The sequence below is a fragment of the Gossypium raimondii genome, chromosome 8 (assembly GCF_025698545.1).
Source record: "Gossypium raimondii isolate GPD5lz chromosome 8, ASM2569854v1, whole genome shotgun sequence".
NCBI lineage: Eukaryota > Viridiplantae > Streptophyta > Magnoliopsida > Malvales > Malvaceae > Gossypium > Gossypium raimondii.
The window spans coordinates 14,792,652-14,817,545 of NC_068572.1; the positions used below are offsets into that span (position 1 = coordinate 14,792,652).

General features: G+C 31.1%; 1 protein-coding gene across 2 annotated transcripts; it reads left to right on the forward strand.

Moving 5' to 3' along the window:
• The first annotated feature begins 372 nt into the window (after positions 1-372).
• On the forward strand, positions 373-11,264 carry LOC105790886 (2-dehydro-3-deoxyphosphooctonate aldolase). 2 transcript variants are annotated; one of them, XM_012618691.2, is made up of 15 exons: positions 373-449; positions 711-780; positions 879-976; positions 1,135-1,231; positions 1,510-1,575; positions 2,159-2,218; positions 2,328-2,402; positions 2,534-2,618; positions 5,190-5,248; positions 5,574-5,618; positions 6,568-6,666; positions 6,883-6,930; positions 7,074-7,121; positions 9,675-9,765; positions 10,901-11,264. In XM_012618691.2, exons 2-14 carry the CDS (start codon positions 745-747, stop codon positions 9,729-9,731), a joined length of 873 nt encoding a protein of 290 aa, XP_012474145.1. In that variant the 5' UTR covers positions 373-449; positions 711-744; the 3' UTR covers positions 9,732-9,765; positions 10,901-11,264. The 2 variants fall into 2 exon arrangements, with proteins under 2 accessions (XP_012474145.1, XP_012474144.1); XM_012618690.2 differs by lacking the exon at positions 373-449 and having other exon boundaries at positions 564-780.
• The last annotated feature ends 13,630 nt before the right edge of the window (positions 11,265-24,894 follow it).

The window sequence follows — 24,894 nt, forward strand, 5'->3', positions numbered from 1 at the left end:
AAATAAGTGTTAAACATTTAATAATGAATTTAAGTTATAAGATTTATTTGACATATTACTTAAAATTAATTACTGAAATATAATTAAATTATTTGATAAATACATATTTTAAATTATAAAAAAACTTCTATATTTTATCTTTAATATTTAAATATTTCACCTTACTATAAATAAAAATTAAATCTTAAACATTAAATTTTTATAAAATAATATAATATCAAAATAAATAAAATAAAATAATTAATTAAAAATATCCTACATTAAATGATAAATAATTATTAAATCATAAATATTAATTTTCAATACATTTAAATTTTTCAATGAATTGTCATACTAGGCCATACTATATGATTTTCTAATTATTATTTATTAAAAAATTACTATTATCCGGAGAGGAGAGTTTTCTTAGTTAATGACTTCCCGTCGTTCTCAGCATATTTGATTCGACTGTGAGTTTCTCTTCTTTCTGTCCCCCCCTTCCACCCCCCCCCCCTTTTTTTTTTCTGGTAACTCTCTTTCTCTCTTTATAATTTAACGCTCTGCTTTTTTAACATTATTCTTTTTTTTAATGTTCATTTCGCAATATTTTAGATCTCGGAGTTTTCTTTTATTCTGATTTATGCCATTTCTTTCTTGATACTTATCTCTCTCAATTTATTAATTCAGTGGTGGAGTTTTTCTAAATAGTTAATTTTTTTTATACTCGGTAGTCGGGACTGATAACTGCAATTGCTGAAGTTTAGTATGGATTCCTCGGCTTCGCTGTTCAACAAGCTCAAGGTGATGGTTCCCACTTTATTATTCATTATTATTTTTTCTTTATAACCCGAGCTAGTAGTTTCTGTTCAATAATTATATGAATAAATGTTGAATCTCAGGGTGCGGATCCATTTTTCTTGTTAGCGGGACCCAATGTGATTGAATCTGAAGATCACATTCTAAGGATGGCTGGCTACATCAAGACTATCACTACCAAGCATGAATTTCTTTGTTCTTCGCCCCCCCCCCCCCGCCTTTTTTTTTTGGAATCACTTGTGCAAAACTACTTGAGATTGATCATAGTAGAACATGTACAAAGCTATTTTTTTTTTTTTTGATATCTGAATTATATCTGCGCTTTTTGTATTTTTGTAGACTTGGGTTGCCTTTGGTTTTCAAATCAAGCTTTGATAAAGCTAACCGAACATCATCAAAATCATTTCGGGGTCCTGGAATGGCTGAAGGCTTGAAGGTTCTTTTCTTTAGTTTCTTTACTTTCTTACATATCATGACTGCTTTCCTTACATTGCATGCTACATGGTTGCTTAACATGGATCTGTAGAGCTTTTTTTTTAATTTTTTTATTGAGCTTAGGACGTATTTCTACATATGGTAGAGTTTGGCTTTTCTTACTGTTCTTTACAATTCTGAAATTGCAAGTACATTGTCTAAGGTCAATTTAAAATTTGTGCAACTTTATCTTGGATATATTTACTTACATTAATATTTCAATTTATTTTTGGGTTGCAGATCCTTGAGAAAGTTAAAGTAGCATATGACATTCCTATTGTAACTGATGTCCATGAAACTATTCAGGTATGAGTAAACCTTCGAGGTCATCTATCTATACACAAACTTTATCATTTATTTTAAGTCTATGTTCATGTATTCATTTTGGAATTTTTGTGAATGTGATTTCTTTGGATTATGTCATTTCAAATGTATTTTGTTTAAAAAATCATCTATGCATCTGCTGATGTACTTTTTATATTACCATGCATTGCTTGTGCCATTGATGAGAAGTAATGTGGCCAATGCACTATCCTACTCTCTTAATAGGAAACCATAACTTTAGACTTAATGAGCAAGCACATATATGAATCATACATGCCATAACTTTAGACTTAATGAACAAGCACATATATGAATCATACGTTGTTTAAAGTAGTTGTGTGATGAAATCAAAATTTCCATACCAGATCATTACTAACAACACCTTTTAATGTTTTTGGTGTATGCTTTTTCATATTGTTAGTCTGGCCATGAACAAAATCTGACATATCAAATGAAGTAAGCATAATATGAGCCTGCACACCTTTTTCTGGACAGAAATTATTTCTTATATTCCTTCCATTTAATCTATTGTTTGGATAACTATCAAATACCTGTTTGCTTTCAGTGTGAAGCAGTTGGAAGAGTCGCTGATGTTATTCAGATTCCGGCATTCTTATGTCGTCAGGTTAAACTGATATTTATTATTAACAGCACCATTCCATGTTCATGAAAAAATAAGTTATGATTGACCTTGGTCTATGGTTGACAATATTTTGTCTTTGTTTGTTTGACAGACGGATCTTCTAGTTGAGGCAGCCAAGACTGGAAGAATTATCAATATTAAAAAAGGCCAATTCTGTGCTCCTTCTGTGAGTGTTCTGCTTTTTATACTAAAACAAATTTCAAAACTCGTATTTGGAGTACAAACACTCAAGTTTAAGTTAACTCTACTTTTCTGTTATTATACATGGCTGTTCATTGTAATTATGCATATCTGTAGGTTATGATAAATTCTGCTGAGAAGATTAGATTGGCTGGGAATCTGAATGTGATGGTTTGTGAAAGAGGCACCATGTTTGGCTATAGTAAGTTGTTCTGGACATTTTGACAAAAAAGAAAGAAATTATTTTGGATCTGTATTTAGGCTCTTTAGGAAGGTTTTCTTGGTTCATAACTTCATATATAGATCTATTGAGTACTTCTGTGTTGTTTGTGCACCCTTGAAATAAGTAGTAATATGGTAATAGTATAGAATGTTAATGGATTCTCAAATCTTTCTGTTAATTTTCACTAACATTCTTCAAGAACTTATTTAGGAAACAATATATGATCATTTGATTCATTGAATGATGTTAAACCCTTCAAACTAAAATTAATTGGTCATAGGTGGTGGTGATGTCCAACTTGGATATAGAGCCACAACAAACTCTAGGCTAAATTTGATATAACCTTATGTCTCCCTTCACATGTAGGGCCTTAAATTATTCATATAAATGTTCTTATAAACTAGACTTGAAAACAAGGCAACACATAACATGTGATATTGTGTTAATCTTTTCAAGCAACAACTAGCGAGCAATAGATGGAGGGCCCAATCTCAATATAATACATGTTGTCAAGGGCACAAGCTACAATCTAGGCTTTACAACTCTTATATTGCCTTAGGCGCAACACAAGATAGAAAAAGTCACTCAGTTGAGTGATGTAAGGCACAATAAACATATTTGTGTATTTTTCAATGTGCGTCTATGTGTCTGTAAGCTTAAGATACATAATTATGACAAACACTAAAACATGCAATTTTTGTTGGCTAATATGCATGATTTCCTTGTGGTGTCACGTCTATTGTTGAATACTCAAATATTGATTTAATACTATCCCTTTGCATACTAATAAAGATCCTATAATGAAAAGAATAAATAAATAATATATAAATAAAAGAGTTAAAAATAAAATAAAATAAAGAAAACTTCATATCAAGCTTTTTTCTTTCTTTTTTAATGCCTATCACATAACAAAAATGCGTGTCTCAATGTCATGGCAAGTGTCTAATCTAATGCGCCTTGCCCAAAAGCATCTTGAGTCACTTTTGTTGTCTAGGCACAAGCTGTAGATGGGTGTTTTGAAGGGGCATTAGGTATGACAACTAGAAAGTTAGTATTAGAGATGATATCATAAATGACCTCTAAAGGACTAGTTTGTCAATGGCGTACCTCTACTTCGAAAAAATGACTAGTTTGATACCTATACTATCAAACCGTTATCATTGTGTACTCAGGATTATATCTGTTAAATGAGTTACGATGTAGCTTTAACCAATTATGGTACATAGCATTAACACGGTTAAAAATGAGTTATGATGTGGCTTTAACCTATCAAGTCCCGTCATATGGTTGCAGGACCTGATTTATTTTTAAGTTAACATATAGAGTTTCCTTTTAAAAGATAAAAAAGGAATAAAGTTATTTTTAAAATATAAGATATTTAAAAAATATATTATTTTAAAAATATGACTCTTCAATTATAATATTTTAAAACATTTCATTTTACATTAAGAAATTAATTTTAAAAATTAAAAATAGAATCATTTTAAATATAAAACTTTTAAATTTACTCGTTAGGAATTTATATTATATTTTTCAAAAATATTTTAAAATTACAAATTACAAAATATAAAATATGAAATTAAATTACTTTATTACTTTATTTTTTTGAATCATTTAAAGAAGGAAATTATTTAAAATTACATGTTTAAAAATTAATAATTAGTTTTAAAATAACTCTTGTTTAAAATTAATTAATTTAATTAAATTCAGGAATATATTTTTAATTTAAAATTTTTATTTTTAAAAATAATTTAGATATTATAAATACATTTAAAAGTTTTTTCAAAAGAAAAATTAATGTTGGTTAAATACAACATATCTAAAAAATTTTAAACGAGTAAATCTAAAAGTTTCATATTTTGGAAATAATATTATTTATCTTTCAATATTATTTTATTTTATTTTTAAAACAATATATTATTTTAATATAATTTTAAATATTTAGTATTTTAAAAGTTATTGCATTTTTTATTTTTTTAAAAGTAAACCTTAAGATTAATTTCTAAATAAATCGGAATTTTCCATGTGTCTGGACATGATTGATCAAAGGTCACATCATAACTAATATTTAATGGTGTTAATGCTAGGTACCACAATGTTAAACAGTTTCATAGTATAGGTACAATATTGAACATTTTTAAAGCAGAAGTGTTACATTGATTCAAGACATTAACCCTTAATCTTATAAAGCAACATGAATTGAGGAACATTATAGGAAAGGTGCAATCACCTCAGCCTTGCTTCCAGCATGGTAAGTTTTGGAAATTCTAATTTATAGGTTCTCATGGATTTATGTTTCTTGAACAATTGAGTGCTCATCCGTTTTCTGTATTATCAATGCATTAATAAAATATTTATTTAGTTTTTATTTCTTGTTCCATCTTTTTGTGTTCTAATATCATTAATCAACCTCCTTTTGGTCTATCAGAATTTTATTGTAATTCAAGCCTTAGATCACCTTTACTGAATATTCAAATTCAACTTTTTGATGCATTGTTATTTTTGTTTACCCTTTTTGATTGATCTTATTGCATTTATTTTGATTTACAGATGATCTTATTGTTGATCCACGTAACTTGGAGTGGATGAGGGAAGCGAATTGTCCTGTTGTAAGCATATGGCTTATGATTGCAATTTCTATACTTTCTAATGTTTCTTTCCTCACTGAAAATATTTAAATCATGCATTCAGACTCTCAGGGGCAGGCCTGGAGCTAGGTCTGGTTGACTGTAGTCTATAATGCTTGCTTCAGTCATATGCGTTTATTTGCAATATGTCACTTCCTATGTTTATTTTGAAGAGACATTACAAACAAAAAGTAGTTATTTGCAGTATGACTTTTTTTTCATCTGTGTGTAACTTTAACAATTTTTGTTCCATTTTCATGCTGTTAACTGGTGGACTTCATTATCTGATTTAATAATTTCACTCCAGGTTGCTGATATCACACATTCACTGCAACAGCCAGCTGGAAGAAAGGTTGGGATAACTTTGAATATGACTTTTTGTTTCCGAAACTAGAGTGTGATAGAGTGCTCTCTTGTTATGGCTATGGATGATGTTACTTGTTAGCCGATATTTTGATATTGTATAGTATCTTTCAATCAGTATGTTCAAGAAATTCGGAAGGATTTGTCGCTGATTTTGAAATGGGATAGTTGACTAACATTATATATTTTTCTTGATATTTTTGCTGTAAGGACAATCAATATGGGATAGGCTAAGGGAAATGTAATTTTAACCAAAAATGGTTTTTGACATTGAATCTGCTTGTTTCATATTCATTTCATCTTTGTGTTTTGGTTGGGAGTTGATGGTTATAGTTGGAATTTCTTTCTTTTGAATATTGATACGCCTAGGGCTGTTTCATACCTTCAAGGTCCAGCAATTTCCCAGGATTAATTAATTTTACAATGAAAAAGATAATATGGATGATAAGCTTCCTTACCTATCATTTGCTGTATAGTTCTTATTATTTTGCCCTTTTTCTTGACCAAAGGGTTGGTTAGTGCAAACTCAAACTCAAATTTTGTCAGTGTACCTGTCATTTCCTTTATAGTTCTTATTCTTTTTCTTGACCAAAGGGAAGGTCAGTGCTAATTCAAACTCACTTAATTGCGTCAGTGGCAAAAGCTCCAAAAATCACATTAAATCTTCCTATGTTGCATTTTGTTTTTTGCAATTCTGTCCATTTGATATTGTGTGGCCAAAGCATTGGTCTGAAATATTTGAAACATATTAGGTTGAGGATTAATATTCTATGGTAACTTTTCTTTCATTCTTGTTTTCTGCTAAATACTTTTGCTATATAGTTGGTGTTCTTTATGATATAGGTTTCCTGATCATCATTGTTTTCCTTTAGTTTATTAGTTTGTATGGCTTCTGAGTTTCACTTTTTATCATGTTAATTCTTTTCTTTCTTATATAGTTGGATGGTGGAGGTGTAGCCAGTGGAGGTTTCCGTGAACTCATACCATGCATTGCAAGAACTGCAGTTGCTGTTGGAGTGGACGGAATTTTCATGGAGGTATGTTTTGCTTGACTGCCTTGTGGAAAGCTGTATTATAAAGTAATTGAGAGACTAAGCTGGAATTTTGGGTTGGCTTTTACTCAACTTACAATTTACAGGCATTGATTTTTACTTTGATTATTGAAATAGCATGTGTGCAAAATACATTCTCATATAGTTTCTATGGAGATTGATTTTGGTTTAGGCGCCTAAAAGTTTCTCTTTGATATCTAGGTGCATGATAATCCTTTAAATGCACCGGTTGATGGTCCGACTCAATGGGTGAGTTAAATTTATAATTTGCGCTTGCTCAAATACTAGAACATTGTGTCTTCAGGTCAATTAATGTAGAGAAGTTATATTATCACACCTTATTATCAAGTCATAAACTTATCAGAACATGTTTTGCTTGTTACTGGAGATAGCCACTGCGCCATTTGGAGGAACTTCTGGAAGAGCTAATTGCAATAGCTGTAAGTTCTTTTTCCATCATTGATGTGAATGGTTATGTTATACTGTTCCGATATTTGCATGGTAATTTTTTTTCTTGAGCAATTTGAGTTGTTTACAAGAAACTGATATTAAGATAGAACAGCTATGGATAGCTTGAAGCTGTGGTGGGTATGTCCTTCCCAAGCTGGTTAATAGGAACTTTCCCTCCAAATCCAATCCTCTCAATTGTGGGAGGAAAACAGTCATCAACATAATTAACTATTTTATTTACAACTTTACCCATAACCACTTAATTTCACTCCATTTCTCATCCTTTATACCAAACACAGCAAGGAAAAATGACTTTCCTTCCTCCCTTTCTCTTTCCCCACTTTTTTCTCTTCCCTCTATTATCTTTTCTACAAAACATAGTGTTAGGCTTTTCTTTTACCTTCTAACCTTTGCATTGAGTTTTGAGTTGAAATAAGGAAAATGAAATACGAAGTAATAAGAAGTAATTATAATTTTTTTTTAAATCAGTAATAAAAAAAGGAGCAAAACAAAACAAAACAAAAATAGATGCAGGGTAAAGTCACCAGATATGCAGCGTAAATTCCATAAATCTTAATTAAAGGAGATGTGATATTATTGGTTTGAACAGAAACATATATATATACGTCAAAAGAGTAAAGTGAATTTGTTGTCAAAGAGACACACAGAGAGGTAAAACCGAGATCTTTGCGTTTAGAACAAAGAGAAGGGAAAAGAATGTTGGAGGGATGAGTTGAAAAGGATATTAGAAAAGACAAACTATCAAACGAGGAATTATGAGCTCTTTTTTATAAATAATCTTTCTTCTGTAGGCTGATGTTTCTCAAATGGTATTGTTGGAGAAGAAGGTTATATGGTATTAGCATGAGTGACTTGAGGAATGAGAGACAGCACTTAGTTTGTTTACAAAGAATCCCTTTTATGATGTATGTAGGAGCAACCACTCTTCAACCAGAAACAAAGCCCAATTCTGATATTTGGTGAGGAAAATTCTATTACAACCAGTCACATATTTGGAGAGATCTTAAGTCAAAATCCCACAAACTTCTAGAATTTGTGTCCATAATAATTCATAGCAATATAATTCTGTTTGCACTTTGCACGTTTTACTTGGCTATTTCTATTCTTGGGTGTCCCAAGCTTATCTGTTGATACTAAATACCTTATCGGGTATTGTAAATGGGAGAGGTATTTTAAGTAAAATAAACTTTGCACTCTCAGCAAGACTGAATTTGAGCTTTGTTAATCAACTTTGTCTTGTTTTCTAAATGGCTTTTCTTAAAATTACTCTGCTAATGATGCCAAAGTGGGAGAATATTAGAATTTCCTCATGGAAGCTTATAATTCAACTTCATCTTGTTTGCACATCTAGCCACTTAATCCTAATGGAGCACATACAAAGGGCTTATTGAGCTAAGGCCTACACTGTTATATCCCAATACGATGTGCTAATCCCATAGTTTATCATATTAACTTAATTGCCTCTCATGCATGTTTCATGTAGTGCTAAATTATAAGCTTGTTTTATTAACACATTTTCAAATATTCAAATGGAAGGAAAAAGTTTGTTTGTTAGGTAGAGATTCAGTAGGTTTTGAATTATTATTTTTTCCCCTTAACGGTCTCTAGTTAAATATGAATCCCGGCAAAAAGTAGTTGATTCTGCTTGGAGAAAGAGTTTGTATGGAACTTTTGGTTGCCATTTGGGTGTTTTCTAGGTGCTCTTTCAATCATTTTGACCACTTTTTGGATGATAGATTTTGAAGAACGGTAGGATGTTGTTTGGACTCTTCATTTTTCTTAAAGTTCCCTTGTTTGACACTCGTGCGCTGGATATGGGGATATGACCTCCAAGGATCCTCTGAATACATGGAAAAACCTAGAAAAGAATAATCACATTGGTGTCAAATACATACATGTATCTAACACACCTAAGTCTCAGTAACATAGATGGTAGGAACCAATTTCAGAAATGTTGGAAAATATGGCTGCATGTTAATCATTATTCTTTCAAAAATAATAGACTTTTGCCTATCAAACACCTTCTAAACCTCCCCATTTAATTTATCTCATTTTGTCTCATCTCTTGGGGTGTGACCAAATAACCAATGGAAGTTTCTCGAATCTCTTATGAAAGCTCTTCTTGGCAACTTGTGAAGAATATAATTCTTGGGTAGTTTGTAGGAATTTTCTTTGGCAAGCTATTCAGAAAATAAGGGCCCTAAGGAAGGTTTTTTCTTTTCTTTTTCTTTTTTTGGAAAACATCTAAAGGCATAATTTTAACATTAATAACTTACAAAGAAAAAGTTTGTCATCTTTTATTGAGATATTTGTGGGCAAAACAGTATTACTGTCTTTGACTTATGTGCCAATCTTTTATTAAAAATAGCTGCGATATTCAGGATATCTATGATTTTGGTAATAATAACTGGTCTTGTGCATGGGTTCGTACCACTTTGATGCCTTTCAATGCAGCATTATCTTTATTTATCAAATAAGTAGGAATGTCGGTATTTATCATTTCTTCAATTGATGTTTTCCAGAGAGTAAGCAAAGGGAAGAAACGCTTCAACATTGATCTCACACCCTATTCAGGTTAGGAAGATTCCAAGAGTTGTTCGAGTGGATAAGCAGGTAATTATCATTCCATTCGTGGAATTATAAGTGTTGAACTAGCAGTTTATGCCTTTTGGATATAACTCCATATAAATTATGCTGTTCTGTTGTTTGATAATATCATTTCGCTGAACTCAAAGATGAGTACTCAATCTATATTCCACTTTCAGTGTAGAATAAATACTTAAGTGCTTGTCGTCCCATTTTGGCATGATAATAACACGAGCAGTCATGCATTATAATTTTCATTCTAGTGATAATAATCACAATTAAACACAAATGAAGAAGAAACACCGTTCTTCTCGCTCTCTCTCATTTAGGCATGTAAGGAGCTTCTTAATTTGCAGTTCGCATGAATCCTTGCATTTTTCAACAAAGAGCAGCTAAAAGCAATTGAAACTAGTTATGCTCGGTGTTTATTTATAATTTAAAAGTTCCCTCTGCACACAAAGAGAAGGAAAAAGGCCTGGAAAGGAATCAGGAATAAATCTCCTTTTCTTAACCAAGATCAGAAGTCTCCTCTCGATTTTCTTTTTCTATTTTGATTTATTCCTTGTTCTTGGATCTTCGTTTTTTCCCTTCTTCACATCACTACTTTGCATGGCCAATCTATGACACACACCAGAGCAGAGCTTTAATCTTTTTCTCATTTTTTCTCATCTGTTTAACCTCATAATCATATCATATTTCTCCCACAGGGCAAAACACTCAATTCCGGAAAGTGAATTCATATTCTTCTTTGATTCACTTCATTTTTATGTACATTTCGTATTTTCAATTGACTGTTATTGTCTGCATTAGTCCTGTGTTAAATTTTGACTAAAATTGGATATATTTTTATGATTTTCCACATAGATGATATTCAGTAATTTAATTGTAGGAAATGAAACCCATTTCCTGCTTCAGTTCCCCCCCACCCCCCACCACCCAAAAAAAAGGTGTCAAGGTGTTTGGCAGTTGAAAATAATTGTTTTTTTCCTTTTGAAATTGAACAAAATAGTACTTCAATCCTTTAATTACGTGCTTGCTATATCCAAATCCGTAAATGTGAGATTCCTTAGACTGTTTACTGGTATTAGTATTGTTGCTGCTATTTTGTAATTAAGTATTGCTCATGTTTGAAGTTTGGATATCTTGTCTTTTGGATTTTCAGGTGATTGTTTACCGTTAAAGCACGTTTAAGTAGAAATAGCGGTTGATTCTTGAATTTGCCATTGTTAGTAGGCTGTGTATGGTATCTAGGATTTTAGCCCCATTTGTGATGGAAACTTTCCTACTCTATTTTATCTATGGAGGAGCAGTCATGTGAGTTGTTACCGCAAGTTTTTTCTTTTCTTTGAATGACTTTTTATTTTTATATTGGGATGGGGAATGACGCTACTTGGGATTGAACACAAGTTCCCATACCTACAACATAATACTTTGTCATTAGGTTTCTTTCTTTGTATGACTTAAATAACGCTGTTGTAATTTATTTTCTAAAACATTATGATTAGTAATTAAACCCTATTTTGCAATGTTATCTATTTCATAAAGAAAATTAAACAAGAATATATATTTTTTAAAGTTTCACTAGTACAAAGATAGTGCAATTACAAATATAATGTTTGATCAATTATAATGTAGAATTAAACTAATATAATGCACAATGAACAAAGAACTGGATAAAATTCAGATTAAATTTGAAAAGAATTGAAACAGGCATGCATAGTTTGTGAGAGAGATTTGCATGTTGTAATTGTAAATGGTGAGATTCGAACTTTTAAAAGGTTAAGGTTTGGGGCCAGTCTTTATTTTTATTAGTAGTGCTAAGGCCTTATTGGCAACAATAACATTTTTTAATAAATTATATTACATAAAAATATAACTTAGTTGTACAAGAATTTACCAAAATACAATTTGTAATAGTTAAAATTCAATCCAAAATTTAATTTAATAAAAATAAGATATAAACAAATTAAGATATTAAAATTTTAATAATAGTTTATGTGTTGCTAGTTGTATATTTTAATAATATAATAAATTATACGAAACTATTGATACTATAATGTGCATTATTATATTATATTATGTAATACTATATATATTATAATTATTATTCAATTTTTGTTTAATAAAATCTATATACACTATAACTATGTTATACAATATCAAACATCTCATTATAATACAGTAATCACAAAATTACATTATATAATTGAATTTAACTAAAATGAATATTATATCATATATGTATTTAAATTTATATTAATAATTCTATAATATTTTATTATCTTATGTAAAACAATATCATACACTATTATATATAGTATACTAATACTAATAGTAATATAATATATTATTTTATTTTATTAGGTAATACTATATCTTATATTAAAATTATAATATATTAATAGTTTTATAACATATTATTATATTATGTAATATTAAATTGTATACTATAGTATATCATCTACTATAATCTATATAATATATTATTATAGCTAACTTGATTAAAATTGATTTAACCGGTCAACTCAAATCATTTTGATCAACTTTATTGGTTAAGTTAATTTTAATTTTAGTAGATTAAAATATTTATACTCGAATCTAAATCCAAATATATTATGTACAAGCTCAAATCCATTTTATAATTTAACATAAGTATTTATTAGTAATTACTTTTGTTGTTAATAAATATATTTTCATAAAATAAAAAATGATCATTTATTTATATTTTATTTATATTTTAAATAGTATCATATAATCATATTAATTATTAATGCTTGTTATGGTTGTTTAGTTATAAATTTGGACATTTTCGAATTTTGGATCAAATTTATCTCGACCTTGGGCTAGAATGGTCTTGAGCTCTTATTATTATGAACTTGAGCTTTTCGAGCTCAAGTTTTTACGAGCTCAAATTTTCTTGGACTTTGGTTTTTAGATTGTTATGTTTGAGATTTGGTATGTTGTGGTATTATGGCTCTTTTGAGCTTACATGATTTGGGAAGGTAGTTTGATGATGTGTAGGGAAATTATGGTAGATTTTAGAATGCTTCTTGCCTAAACATATGTTAGTGTCACAGGGCTAGAACTTTAATCTTGCAATCCATGAGGTCTTAGGTGATTTTTGGGTTCAAATCTGCCTAAGTCAGCCTAACTTTCACAAAGTGAAAATTCTCCATAGAAATTCTCTTAAGACACCGAAAATAAAGCGAAAGTAACTCAAAAGAAAAAGTAAAAAAAGAATAGAAAATGCCACAAGAAAGCAAAGCACGCCATGTGTAACATCCCAAACTCGACCGATTTGGTTCGACCCGAAACTGGTGTGTCACATTAGCCACCGGAGTGACTCTCCGTTTAACTCCCAACCGATCCTCTAGCACACCACAATTTATAGCAAAAAGTTTGTGCTAATTTATCACAATGTAGCGGAATTTCATATCATCATGCATGAAACATAAAACATGCGAACGTACAATGTCTTTTGCATAAGGAAATAACATGCTAGAGTTGTCACTTGTGTAGCAAACTCACAAACATACTTGTGTAAAACATGAGACTTAATGACATAATGAACATTAAGACATGCAAACAATAAAGTTTTCAGGGTTCGCATATCAACATACGTTCACATAACAACATATAAGTGTTCTACTTACAAGGGCTCACATGCCTATCAGGGTCGCATGAATAAGTACCTCGCAACAAATCTGGCTCACATATAGGGTTAAAGCATATCTCAAATACAATTTTGGGAACATGAACATGGGCACACATATAAGGAAGAATAATATAACTTAGTATTTTATTTATACTGGAAGAAAAAGTAACTTAATCAAACAAACAAGTATTTTACTACATACTTTATTGGTTCACAAAATAATTAAAACAAAAGAAAATTTAAGTCTTATAACAATGGCGAAGTCATTAAGCATGATATTTCTAGACCCAAGTAGATTTCCACATTGCCTTTTGTTCGAAGTTTGCTAGCACCTATCCTGAGTTTAGCCTTGCTTGGATCATTCACTTCACCACTACCTTCCATGCGATCTACTTATCTGTGAAGTAAGAGAGGAGTGAGTGAGTTCTTTGAGAACTTAATGAATATACAAGAAACAACACAACATGCACAAAACATGAGTTTAGTCAGAAGTAATGTTCTATGAGCTAGGCTTGTCATAAAGATGCGAGACCCAATTTATGGTCAATTGCTTATCAAATAGATAGAGAAATATAGAAGTTTGTAAAACAAATGCACAGATACTTGTTGGAAAACATATTCATGTTCACATAACATGTACTTGTCTTGTTCTTGTTGTCTTATCTTATCTGTTGGATATGTTGATATCCTTATAACGCCTCACTTGTGACTCAAAGAGTCCTTAACATGTCCCATAAGTGTAGCATAAAGCTAAACACTCTCCAAACCTACCAACATGTCCCTTTGATTAGAGCATAGCTTGACATTCCTTTATCTCTCCAACATGTCCCAGGGCCTCAACACCCAAATCACAAAACTTAAAGGTGAGTACTCACAATCCTATGACATGCCATTATATCCAACATATAGGATTATCATGTAAAAACATTTAAAACATAGAGCTTGTATAGGAAGCTTGCATAAAAAAATTGTTCACATAGAGCTCTATTGGGAAATGACCCATATTGTGTAAACATGTAATTGTTTTCTATGTATTTGAACGATGAATAAATAAATTTCACATTTCATTGTTATCTTTAACGTTTCTGTTTTCTTTCATATTTTGCATGCATAACGAAATTGTGACAAGAAAATATTAACTCATTAATTATCTAAGTTCAAACTGATGATAAGTGGGATTGTAAGAATGTTTACATTGCGAGAAAGATAACCTACTTTAGTAGATAAACTAAACGAGTCTGTAATCCCGTAAAAGAATAAAAGTGAACATTTGATTCAAATACTAAGAAAGATTATTACGCCGTCTACAATTCCAATTGAGGAGATGACTAGTCTTAGCTATCGAAGCAGTTGACTCCACAAGTAGAGACATAGATGTATTCATAGGCAAAATAATACATTGGACTGGACCTAAGATGAATTAATTCTGAATCCGTTTGTGAATTAATTCACTTGTGACATTTATGGTGTGATTTACCTAAATCCTGAGTTAGTGACTGACCATGCGTATGTAGCTCATGTGGTTTGATATAAGTGGAGGCTTATCTCTAAATATGATCGAGCCGATAACTAGTATGTTGGGTACATGACTTATGTATAGCATGGTTTTACTAGCAACAATGAAATTCATACCTCAATTAAAGAGTTAACGATATTCTCTCATTGGCATTGTGTGGATTGATAAATATGGAACATGGCCAGGGGTTGTTTGTTCTCGAACGAGCAATTTATCACAATCATTTGTTGATAGTGATCATATTAATCATTAAGAAGACACAATGGTGACAATGAGATAAAACAAGATTGTATTGTGTGAATGGATTTAACTCAAAGGAATCAAGGATATCATATGAGGGTAACACACACATGACGAGGTCATCGGACAAAATAGTTAGATGAATTGCGAGGTCATTGGACAAAGCAGTTAGATGAATTACTTTTATAAAGAGTATACAATAGGGAGTTTTCAATCAAGATACTTCTTGTGGACCGACTCCATGATTAAGAAATTGCAAATTATCGGAATGGTGCTTTTGGACATATTTGCAATTACTAGAGCCTAATTGTATATGTCTGATTGGTCCCTCCGCTAGCTCAACAAAAGCTCAATTAGATTGCATTTGAATTAGAAGTAAATTGTATTAATTGAGTCAATTTATTTGATGTGGAATTAAATTGGGTGGTCGTAAGAATTGTTCAATTAGAGCATTTGATTAAAAAATTTTCTTAAAATTTTAATTTGGAAAATCTAAGTGATTTTTGGGAAAATTAATTTTGATAAAGTAAAATTAAATTAATTAAATTAATATGATATTTTTGGAAATTAATTTTCAAGTCAAACAATTGGCCTAATAGGTAATTGAACTTGAAAATTAGAGCTGATATCGTAAATTGGGCCCGAGAACCCAAATTCGAGACTAAGACCTAAAAACTGGTCGAACCGAGCCTGGTATGTGAAACTGGGTCGACGATCCAACCGGTGGCTGGACTAGACCAGTCGAGCCATCAGTGGCTCAGACCGAACTGGAAAAAATCAAATTCGTTGGGGTGCCGACGATAGCGACGACAACATTCTGATGGTCAAAAATGGTCAATGGCGGTGGGTCTTCAGTGGTTGAGCAACGGAAGAATTACACTCCTACTGGGACTCTACGAGAGAATTTGATTTCAGATTAACTATTCTAAAAATAATAATATTTTAATAGATTTAATTTAACACTTATCTTAATAGTATTTTATTAATTTAATATTAAAATGATTATCTTAATATTAAATTTAATTTAATGTTTATCTTCTAGATAAATATTCTATAAATTTAATAAGATCTAATATTAAATTAAATCTAATATTTATCTTGATAAGTATTATATTAATTTAATATTAAAGTGGTTAAGTTTAATTATAGTTGAACTCTCTAAAATCTCCTTATATAATGAGAGTCTCGGGTCATTTATTTTCACACACTTGAAGTCGAGAGAAAGTTGTAGAGAGAAAATACTCTGAAGAAATTATTTTAGAAAATTTCTGGAGATACTTTTCTTATTTACAACTTGGCTCAAAAGTTTAGAGAAATTACAAAATTACCCACTGGTAATTTTTATGAAAGATTTTCTAATTGGAAACGAGCCTACACTAGGCAGACGTGAGCTTGAGGATAGTAGAGAAGACTACTCGGTTGAAGTGTTCATCCTAGATGAACCGAAAAGGTACAATTTTGATTAAATGTTTATTACTTTAGATATCACAACCAAGTTCTTGTTTTGGAATTGTTTTTTAAAACTCTAGTTTGTCCCTAATTTTATTTTTCACTACGTTTCCAAACCTGTTTTCCCAATAAGCTCACATAAAACATGTCTTAAAAACATAGAGCTTACATTGGGAGCATGCATAAAACATATCTTAAAAACATAATCATAAAACAAAATTTATAGAAAATCTTACTCTTAGAACTTAGTTTAAAAAACCTAAACTCTTGAATTACATATTAGTTCGTATATAGAAGTGGCGATCCCTGAATACTCACTGATTTGCTGAGAATTTTAAACAGGTTTTGATTTTCCTTTGTCCTCACTGGTAGATAGTCTAGCTAGTTCGTAACATATATAAACATACACATATTATTGAACAAACAAAGTACATTGAATTCAAACATACGAGCGAACCTAGTTTCCTAGACAGTTAACCCTAACAGAAAAGAGACTTACATTGGTTTCTAAGAACTCAATTTTGAATAAAGACTTGACAACAAAATAATCGATGAGAAAATTTTTCATGGAAAGGGCTTAATTTATAGGCACTAAATGTTTTGGTACTCATAGGATACCCTACTTGACTTAGGAACATTGTTATGTGCATGAGTAGTTTCCTAAGTGGAAAGCAAATCAACTTCCTAAGGCAAGTATAACTCGACTTACACTAGCGAACCTTAACTCGCCAAACTTACTAGCGAACCCCCAGCTTGGCAACCCATTTGGCGTGCTCAGCTCGCTCAAAACTAGCAAACCCTCATTACAACATCTTTTGGAGTACACTGTTCGTCGAATCACTGGCAAACTTTGTTGTAAATCTTCTAAAGGACACCTGTTCGCCAAACCACTAGCGAACTCCTGCCTACTCGGCTTAAAATCTTAGTCCCTATCTTGAGATGTTACAACTCTCCCCCACTTAAGGTATTTCGTCCCCAAAATGATCTCTGTCAAAACAGCTGAAAGTATTGTTACCTCATTGCTTCTTTTGATTTTCAAGTAGTTTTGCTAGTTTTGTTGTTTCGCCACAATACCTTAACCAAAAGAATCTTCTTGTTTCACAAGACTTTCTCCTCACGAGCCATAATTTTCATTGGTTCTTCATCATATGTTAGATCGAGTCGCACCTGAATATCATCTGCTAGCACGACATGGGATTAGTCTGCGCGATACTTCCTTAGCATGGAAACATGAAACACATTATGAATTCGATCAAGTTCGCATGGAAAATTATTTCGATACACCACTGGATCAATCCTTTTAAACACTTTAGAAGGATAGGTGAACCTAGTACTTAGCTTTCCTTTATGCCCAAACCTTAGGACCTTTTTACATGGTAAGACCTTAAGGAACACTTGCTCACCCACTTGGTACTCAAGATCTTGCCGTTTTAGATCAGCTTAAGATTCTTGCCTGTCTAAAGCAACCTTCAACCTCTCACATATCATCTTCACTTTGTCCTCTGTTTCGCGAACCAACTTAGGTCCAACAATTCACTTTTCATCTAACTCTATTTAGCAAAAATGAGTTCGACACTTCCTTTCATACAAAGTTTTAAGAGGTGCCATTTGAATGTTTGCTTGATAACTTTTGTTATATGCGAATTATGCTAAAGGTAAGTAATGTCTTAGCTTTTTGCGAACTCCAACACACAGCTTCACAACATGTCTTCCGGCACCTATATCACTCTTTCATATTGATCATCTATTTATGGATGGTACGTAGTATTGAAATTAAGCTTCGGTCCTAGAGCTTCTTGCAAAATCTTTCAAAATCTCGAAGTAAATCGAGGATCTCAATCGAAAGTAATGGAAACTGGTATGCCGTGAAGTCTCACTGTGAGCTTCTACAAAGTGTAGCATATGTGAACTACTAAGAAGTGCGCACTCTTCGTAAGGTGATCCATAATCACCCATATTGCATCGTTCTTTGTCGAAGTCAGTGGCAAGCTGACTGATTGTGGGCGTATACATTAAAAGAACAATTTTATATAACAATTTTAAATGCTTGGTTTTACTGTAAGCTTACAGTGCCAATTGTAATATTTATAGTTCCGATGGAACACAAAGTGTTCCAAGGGGTCGAACCCAAAGGAAGAGGCGATTGAGAAATAACTAGCATACACAATAGATTCTAAGCAGCTACTAATACGATTTTATAGTACGACAATTCATAACAAGATTAGTTTGCAAAAAAGCTAAATATTCTATTCTAGGGACTAAATTGTAAAAAGTGTAAAATAGTAGGACTAACTAACAAATAACTAATGGGGGTTGGTTGACTTCAATGTGGTTCACCAAACCTCGAACAAGGGACATAAATTGTGTAAATTACCAAGTGGCTCTGTTTTATCTTCCAATCTCAATTTCACCGACTTAGATGAACTAGGTTCAATTTATCTTTCGATCTCACTGGTTAATCCGAGACTACTAAATGGGTGTGCAAAAAAATTACCTTTCGGCCTCACTTTATCTCGATTTTCCCTTGGGGACGTCACTACCTAAGTTATTAATTCTATTCAAATTAGTCTAATTTATTATGATTTAGTCCTTTGTCCAAAGATTTTAGTTTACCCACATCTCTATCAACCAACATTTTTTGAGGTTTAGCTATTCATGTTCAAAGTAAAAGAAATAAACATAAAAATGTAAAACAAGGCAGCAATAAAAGTAAAGCTTTAGAAAAATGTAGAGGTTGAGTTTTTTATGCAAGAAAACTTAAATAGCATGAAACCAAACACATTTAACAGAAAAATCTAAAACAATAAACATAAAAGGAACAAGCTTTAACAGATTGAAAGTAAAATAAACTGAAATACATTAAACGAAAGCTTAGAATGTCTTAAAAACAAGGTATAGGGACTAAAAATACAGATAAACCTTAGCTACAGTAATAACTAACTTAACTAACACTAGGAGTAACAAGAACAAGAAGTAAATGGAGAAGAATAAACTCTAATCTAAGGTAGAAGAAGAAAAAAATAAAAATCCTAGAAAACTGTAGAGAAAAACTAAAAAAAACATAGAGAAAACTAAACCTAAAACTAAGCTAATGTGTGTCTCTCTCCTCCTTAGCAAATTTTGGTTGTTTTGAAGTGTATTATGATAACTTTTCATTGTAGAAAATGCCCCTACATGGGCCTTGTGTGAATGGTGGATTGGGTAGGCAAGGACTACTATTTTTATCCAAGTTTGTCCCCTTGACGAAGGTGATATCGCGATACCCAGAAGACAAATTCAAATTTAAAAGTTAAAAGAGTTGAAAAATTAAATAGATGACTAAAATATTTTTTTTATAAAGTTGGAAGGTAAAAAAATAATAATGATTTAAAAGTTACCTGAGCACGAACACTGCTTAATTTGAATTGAGCTTTCATAATTTTTTTTTTTGTGAAAAATACAAGAAACAAAACCAAAGAGGACTAGACCCTCAAAGGAGGATCTTCAAATAGTCTTAAGCTTAACTTTCTATCATAAATAATTTTGACAAGACTATTAGCCACTATGTTTTCCTCCCAGGGAATATGCTAAATCTTCCATTGTTTAACCTTTGTCAGGATCTAATGGATTCTTCTGAGTAAAGTTCAGGTTGAGATTCTAAAAGCACCTTCCTGAATGGCATTAATGGCCTCGAGACTATCTGTTTGAATTAAGATCCTTTCAAATCTTCTATCTAGGATAAGTTTTAGCCCATCCAAGATGCCCCAAAGTTTAGCCTCTGTCACTATTCAATTCCCCAACTATCTATTAAACCCAATGATCTATCTACTATTTTGATCTCGTACTAAGCCTACTGTTGCAGTAAATCCTTCATCTTGTCTCACTGAACCATCTGTATTTAAGCACATCCAACTTTCTTCCATAAGTGAACTATCAAAGGACCTATGAGCTTAAGTGTCGAGGTCATAAAAAAGCTTTCATAATTTTAACACAAGTAAGCGTAGGTATAAAATATAAATGGAAAGACAATTAAGGTATTTCCAGCCAATATTTTTGGTGAAAGAAAAAAAAAGAAAAAGAAAAGGAAAAAATATGTGTACTTTTATTTTCGTATTATTCTTATGTAATCATCATATTTTAACATATTATATACTTAAATGAATTTTGATAAGTTACTCCGTCATCATTTGTGATATTTTCATATTTTGTTTGTGGTGTTTTAGTTTATAATATTCTTTATCAAAAGTTTATATAAAAATTTAAAAGTTTATTAGTAAAATAAGTCTTCAAAATTTTTGAAAAAATTAATTAAATCATTCTCAACTTTTTGTACCCAATTAAGTCCTTGAACTAGCAAAATTAACTTAATAAGCTCTTTAACTAATATTGACCGTTACAATCTTGAGGATCTTAACAACGCAGACATGATGCTTCATGTGTAAAAATAAAAAATCTATTTAAAAAAAGAATTATTTTAAATTTTTGCTAAAATGAAATTGTAAATAATATTGTCCGGGTTCATTTGCTTGAAAGCTTAATTTTTAAAAACAAAAATAGATATATTTTTAAAACATTAGGATTCATTTAATACAAATTTTATAAATTTGTAAACCATTATTAAAATTTATAAGACTATTATATAAAATTCAAAAAAATTAATAAAAATCATTTAAAAGTTAACATGGTACTTTTTAGGATGTATAAAAATATTGTAGAAAATAAATAAATTTTAAATTTTACTCAATGTATGTGTAAAGTTTTTAATGTATGAATATATTCAATTAAAAATATGAATAAATTATTTTATTACATGTGTAGTCTACAAGGTTTAAATAATTGGATATATTAATACATTTAAAAAACACTTTACATGAACGACTAATAAAATTAAAATTTATTTATATTTATTTATTTTCTAAAATATTTATTTATTTTTATACATCCTCAAAGGCAACAATATAATTAAAACATTGACACACATATCAATTTTTTAAAGAAAATTAATTTTTAATTGTAACAACCCTCGCCCATCTTTGACGCCGAAGGGTTATGGGATGCTACAGTAATTATACAAAATAGGAACACGTGAAATTAAATCAAGATTCATCAAAACATTCATTAAATCTCAATCATTCAAACAAAATGTACTTTGCATACAAGTTCGACTTTAAATCGAGCTAATGAAAACTCTAAAATCAATTAAAAAACAATAGGGGCTAATTTGAAAGTTTGCACAAAAGAGAAATATAAATGTAAAACAATGGTCACATGATTGTGTGGCTAGGTCGTGTGACAAGCTGAAGCTGTGTGACATTGGATAACATGGTTGTGCCTTCAAGCCGTGTCATAGGCTGAAGTCATGAAAAACAAAGTCACACGGCTGTGTCGCCAGGCCGTGTGGGAGACAGTGGTTATGTTTAACAAAAACCACCTTGAACATATAGAGCACATGGTCGTATCACTTGCTCGTGTATGGCATACAGTTGTATGGCCAAACTGTGTGGCACAAATTGTCATTTTAGGAACTATTTCAAGCCTAACTAAATACACGCACAATATAATTTCAATTATACATTAATGTCTACTCAAAACCTACATAATTTTTTATGTAATTAATTTAAATAAAAGTCATATTTAGAAATTCTTTTTCATGAATTAATACATTAAATTAATTATGTTTGAGAAGATTGGAACTAAAGCGAGACCATTTGTGACCCCTCCAACCTTTCTTGAAAACTTAATTTGATGTAATTTTTCAAGAAGAAATTTTCTAAATAACCTAAAAGGAATTTTAATTTTAATTTTATTGTTTTATTTTTAATAAGAGGGTCAAGATTGGCCCAAGTTCCAATTTGTTTCTTTATTTAGTTTTATTTGAGTACAGGTAATAAAAACTTTGCAGTTTGGGCTCGAGGCCTAGAATAGTAAAAAGGAGGAAAAAACCTCAATACATGTCGTCCATAAAACCCCCCAAAACCCTAAAATTACTGCCACATTTCCTTTCCCTTCCCTCCATGCCTTGTCCCCCAATCACCTACTTTAACTATTTTTTTTACTAAAAAATTGCCTTAGTTTACTATTGTATAAACCCTTATTACCATCATATTTTCCACACCCCAAAACAAATAGCCTTAAACCCTAACCTCAATATTTTCTTCTCCTTGTTGTTGACCTCCAAGCTCCAAGATTTTCTCTTAATTTCTTTTCTTTTCTTTCTTGTCGCACACACAAAAACTTTTGTCGTCGTATCGCCACCTCAAATCCATATTTCCATTGCAAGTTACCCTCATCCCTAGCAAAACTTTTCCATAGCCTTCACATCCTTCAACGCTGCAAAGAATTAACACCTCAAAGAGCCAAAATTTTCTTTTCTTTTAGGAAAATTTTTCATGTTTTTGAAGAGAACTAGATCCTCAAAGACTTCTACTGAAAATCCAATTATGATTCAAGATGAAGAAGCAATAGAAAGGTTTGATTCCATCTTCAAAAATCAACCCATGATGCTAGAAAAATGTTTCAATTTGGAGAGTAATGACAAGATGATTGTGCCTTTGTGAATTCAAAAAACAATTGAGGGCTTAAATTGGAATCAATTTTGCAACACACGATCATTGCCTGGAGAGGAATTAATACGAAAATTTTATGCCAATTTAACCACACCAGATGCTTCTGAAGTTTTTGTTCATAAAAGGAAGATACCCCTTACTTCTAAGCCCATTATGATTTGTTTAACTATCCTAATGTTGAAGAAGATGAATAATCTACAATGATGAAAAATATCAATTGATATTTTCTTTCAACAAGTACTTAATGTTGTTACAAATCTGGGATCCCAATGGATTATAAGAAAATATAACAGTCATTCTTGCCAAAGGGAGTACTTAAAACCAGTGGTGAAGTTATGGTTCTACTTTATTCGATATAGCTTCATACCTATCTCACATAGTTCCACCATCTTAACGGAACGAATGCTTTTATTACATTAAATTATGATCGAGAAGTCTATCAATATTGTGAAAATTATTCTCAAAGAAATCCAAGATTGTGCGAGGAAAAAGGCAAGAAATGGTTATTATCATAGGTTACTTTACTCTGCTTGAGGGCCCAAGTTAAATCAAAAGCAAACCTGAAGGGTTGTTATGTTCAAGGTTGCATAAAAAGACATGATCTTGAAAGGTTAGTGGAGAATGTTGAACAGTTGAACCGAATCGAGCCGAACAAACCAAAATTTGATGTCGTTAACCAAATCTGAACCAAAAGTTGACTCCTTAAATGAGACAGAAGAAGCAGAATCTGAAGGTGAACCAAACAGCCTTGAACTGAGAGTGGAACCAAATATCGCTGAATCAGTTGAGCCAAGTGTTATGGCCACTTCTTGAAACACTATGAATAAGTCAGAATCTTCAACTATGATGGGTATGTGGAAATTTATGCATAACCAACAATAGACTTATTGGAAATATGCAAAAATTAGAGATGATTCCATAAGGAATACTTTTAAGAATATCTTTAACAGTTTTATTCCTGAGTTCCCATATCATATCTTCAAGTCTTGGTAAGAAGAGGTCGTGAATACAAGCGAGAATGAGAAGGCAAAGGAGCAAGACAAATGGGATGATACAAATGAATAAAAAGGGGAAAATTTGTTTTCTTTAGTATTACTTTTAAGACATTTATTTATTTTAGGAATATTTTATTTTATGCACAATGAAGTTGAATAATTTGCAATTTATAAATAAATTAAGCCAATTTCTTTCCATTAATTTTTGTTCTCTAGTAAAAAGAATAATATTGTGGCAATGTGAATGTAGATATCTAAGGATTGGATTTTTTAAGAAAGACTTGGTAATTAAGCAGTCTTCATAACTCACCTCTCTTTTTTGAGTCATTCCTAGTATACTGTTTTCATTCACAACTTTGTTATTTTGCAATGAGGACATTGCTTCTTTTAAAGGGGCTAGGGTCAATCGTGTATGATTTTTAAAATTTTTCAATATTCACACATAAGTATGTTGAAATAAAGTGATGCACAGAAACAATTTTTGTTAATAAGTTAGACCATATGCTAGTATAATTTCTATAACAGCCCGTTTTTAGTGAAATCGAAATAGTGGTTTCAGGACCACCAATTCGAGTCTGAAAGAAAAATTATTTTAATAGTATTGCATGGTCTGCATTTGATAGAAATATCGTATGAAAATTTTATTAAGAAAATTTTACCAATTACATGTTTAATTGAGAAAAGAACCAAATTGCATAATATGTAAAAGTTGAATTCTATTAGCTAAAAGGATCAATTATCTATGGAATTAAAAAT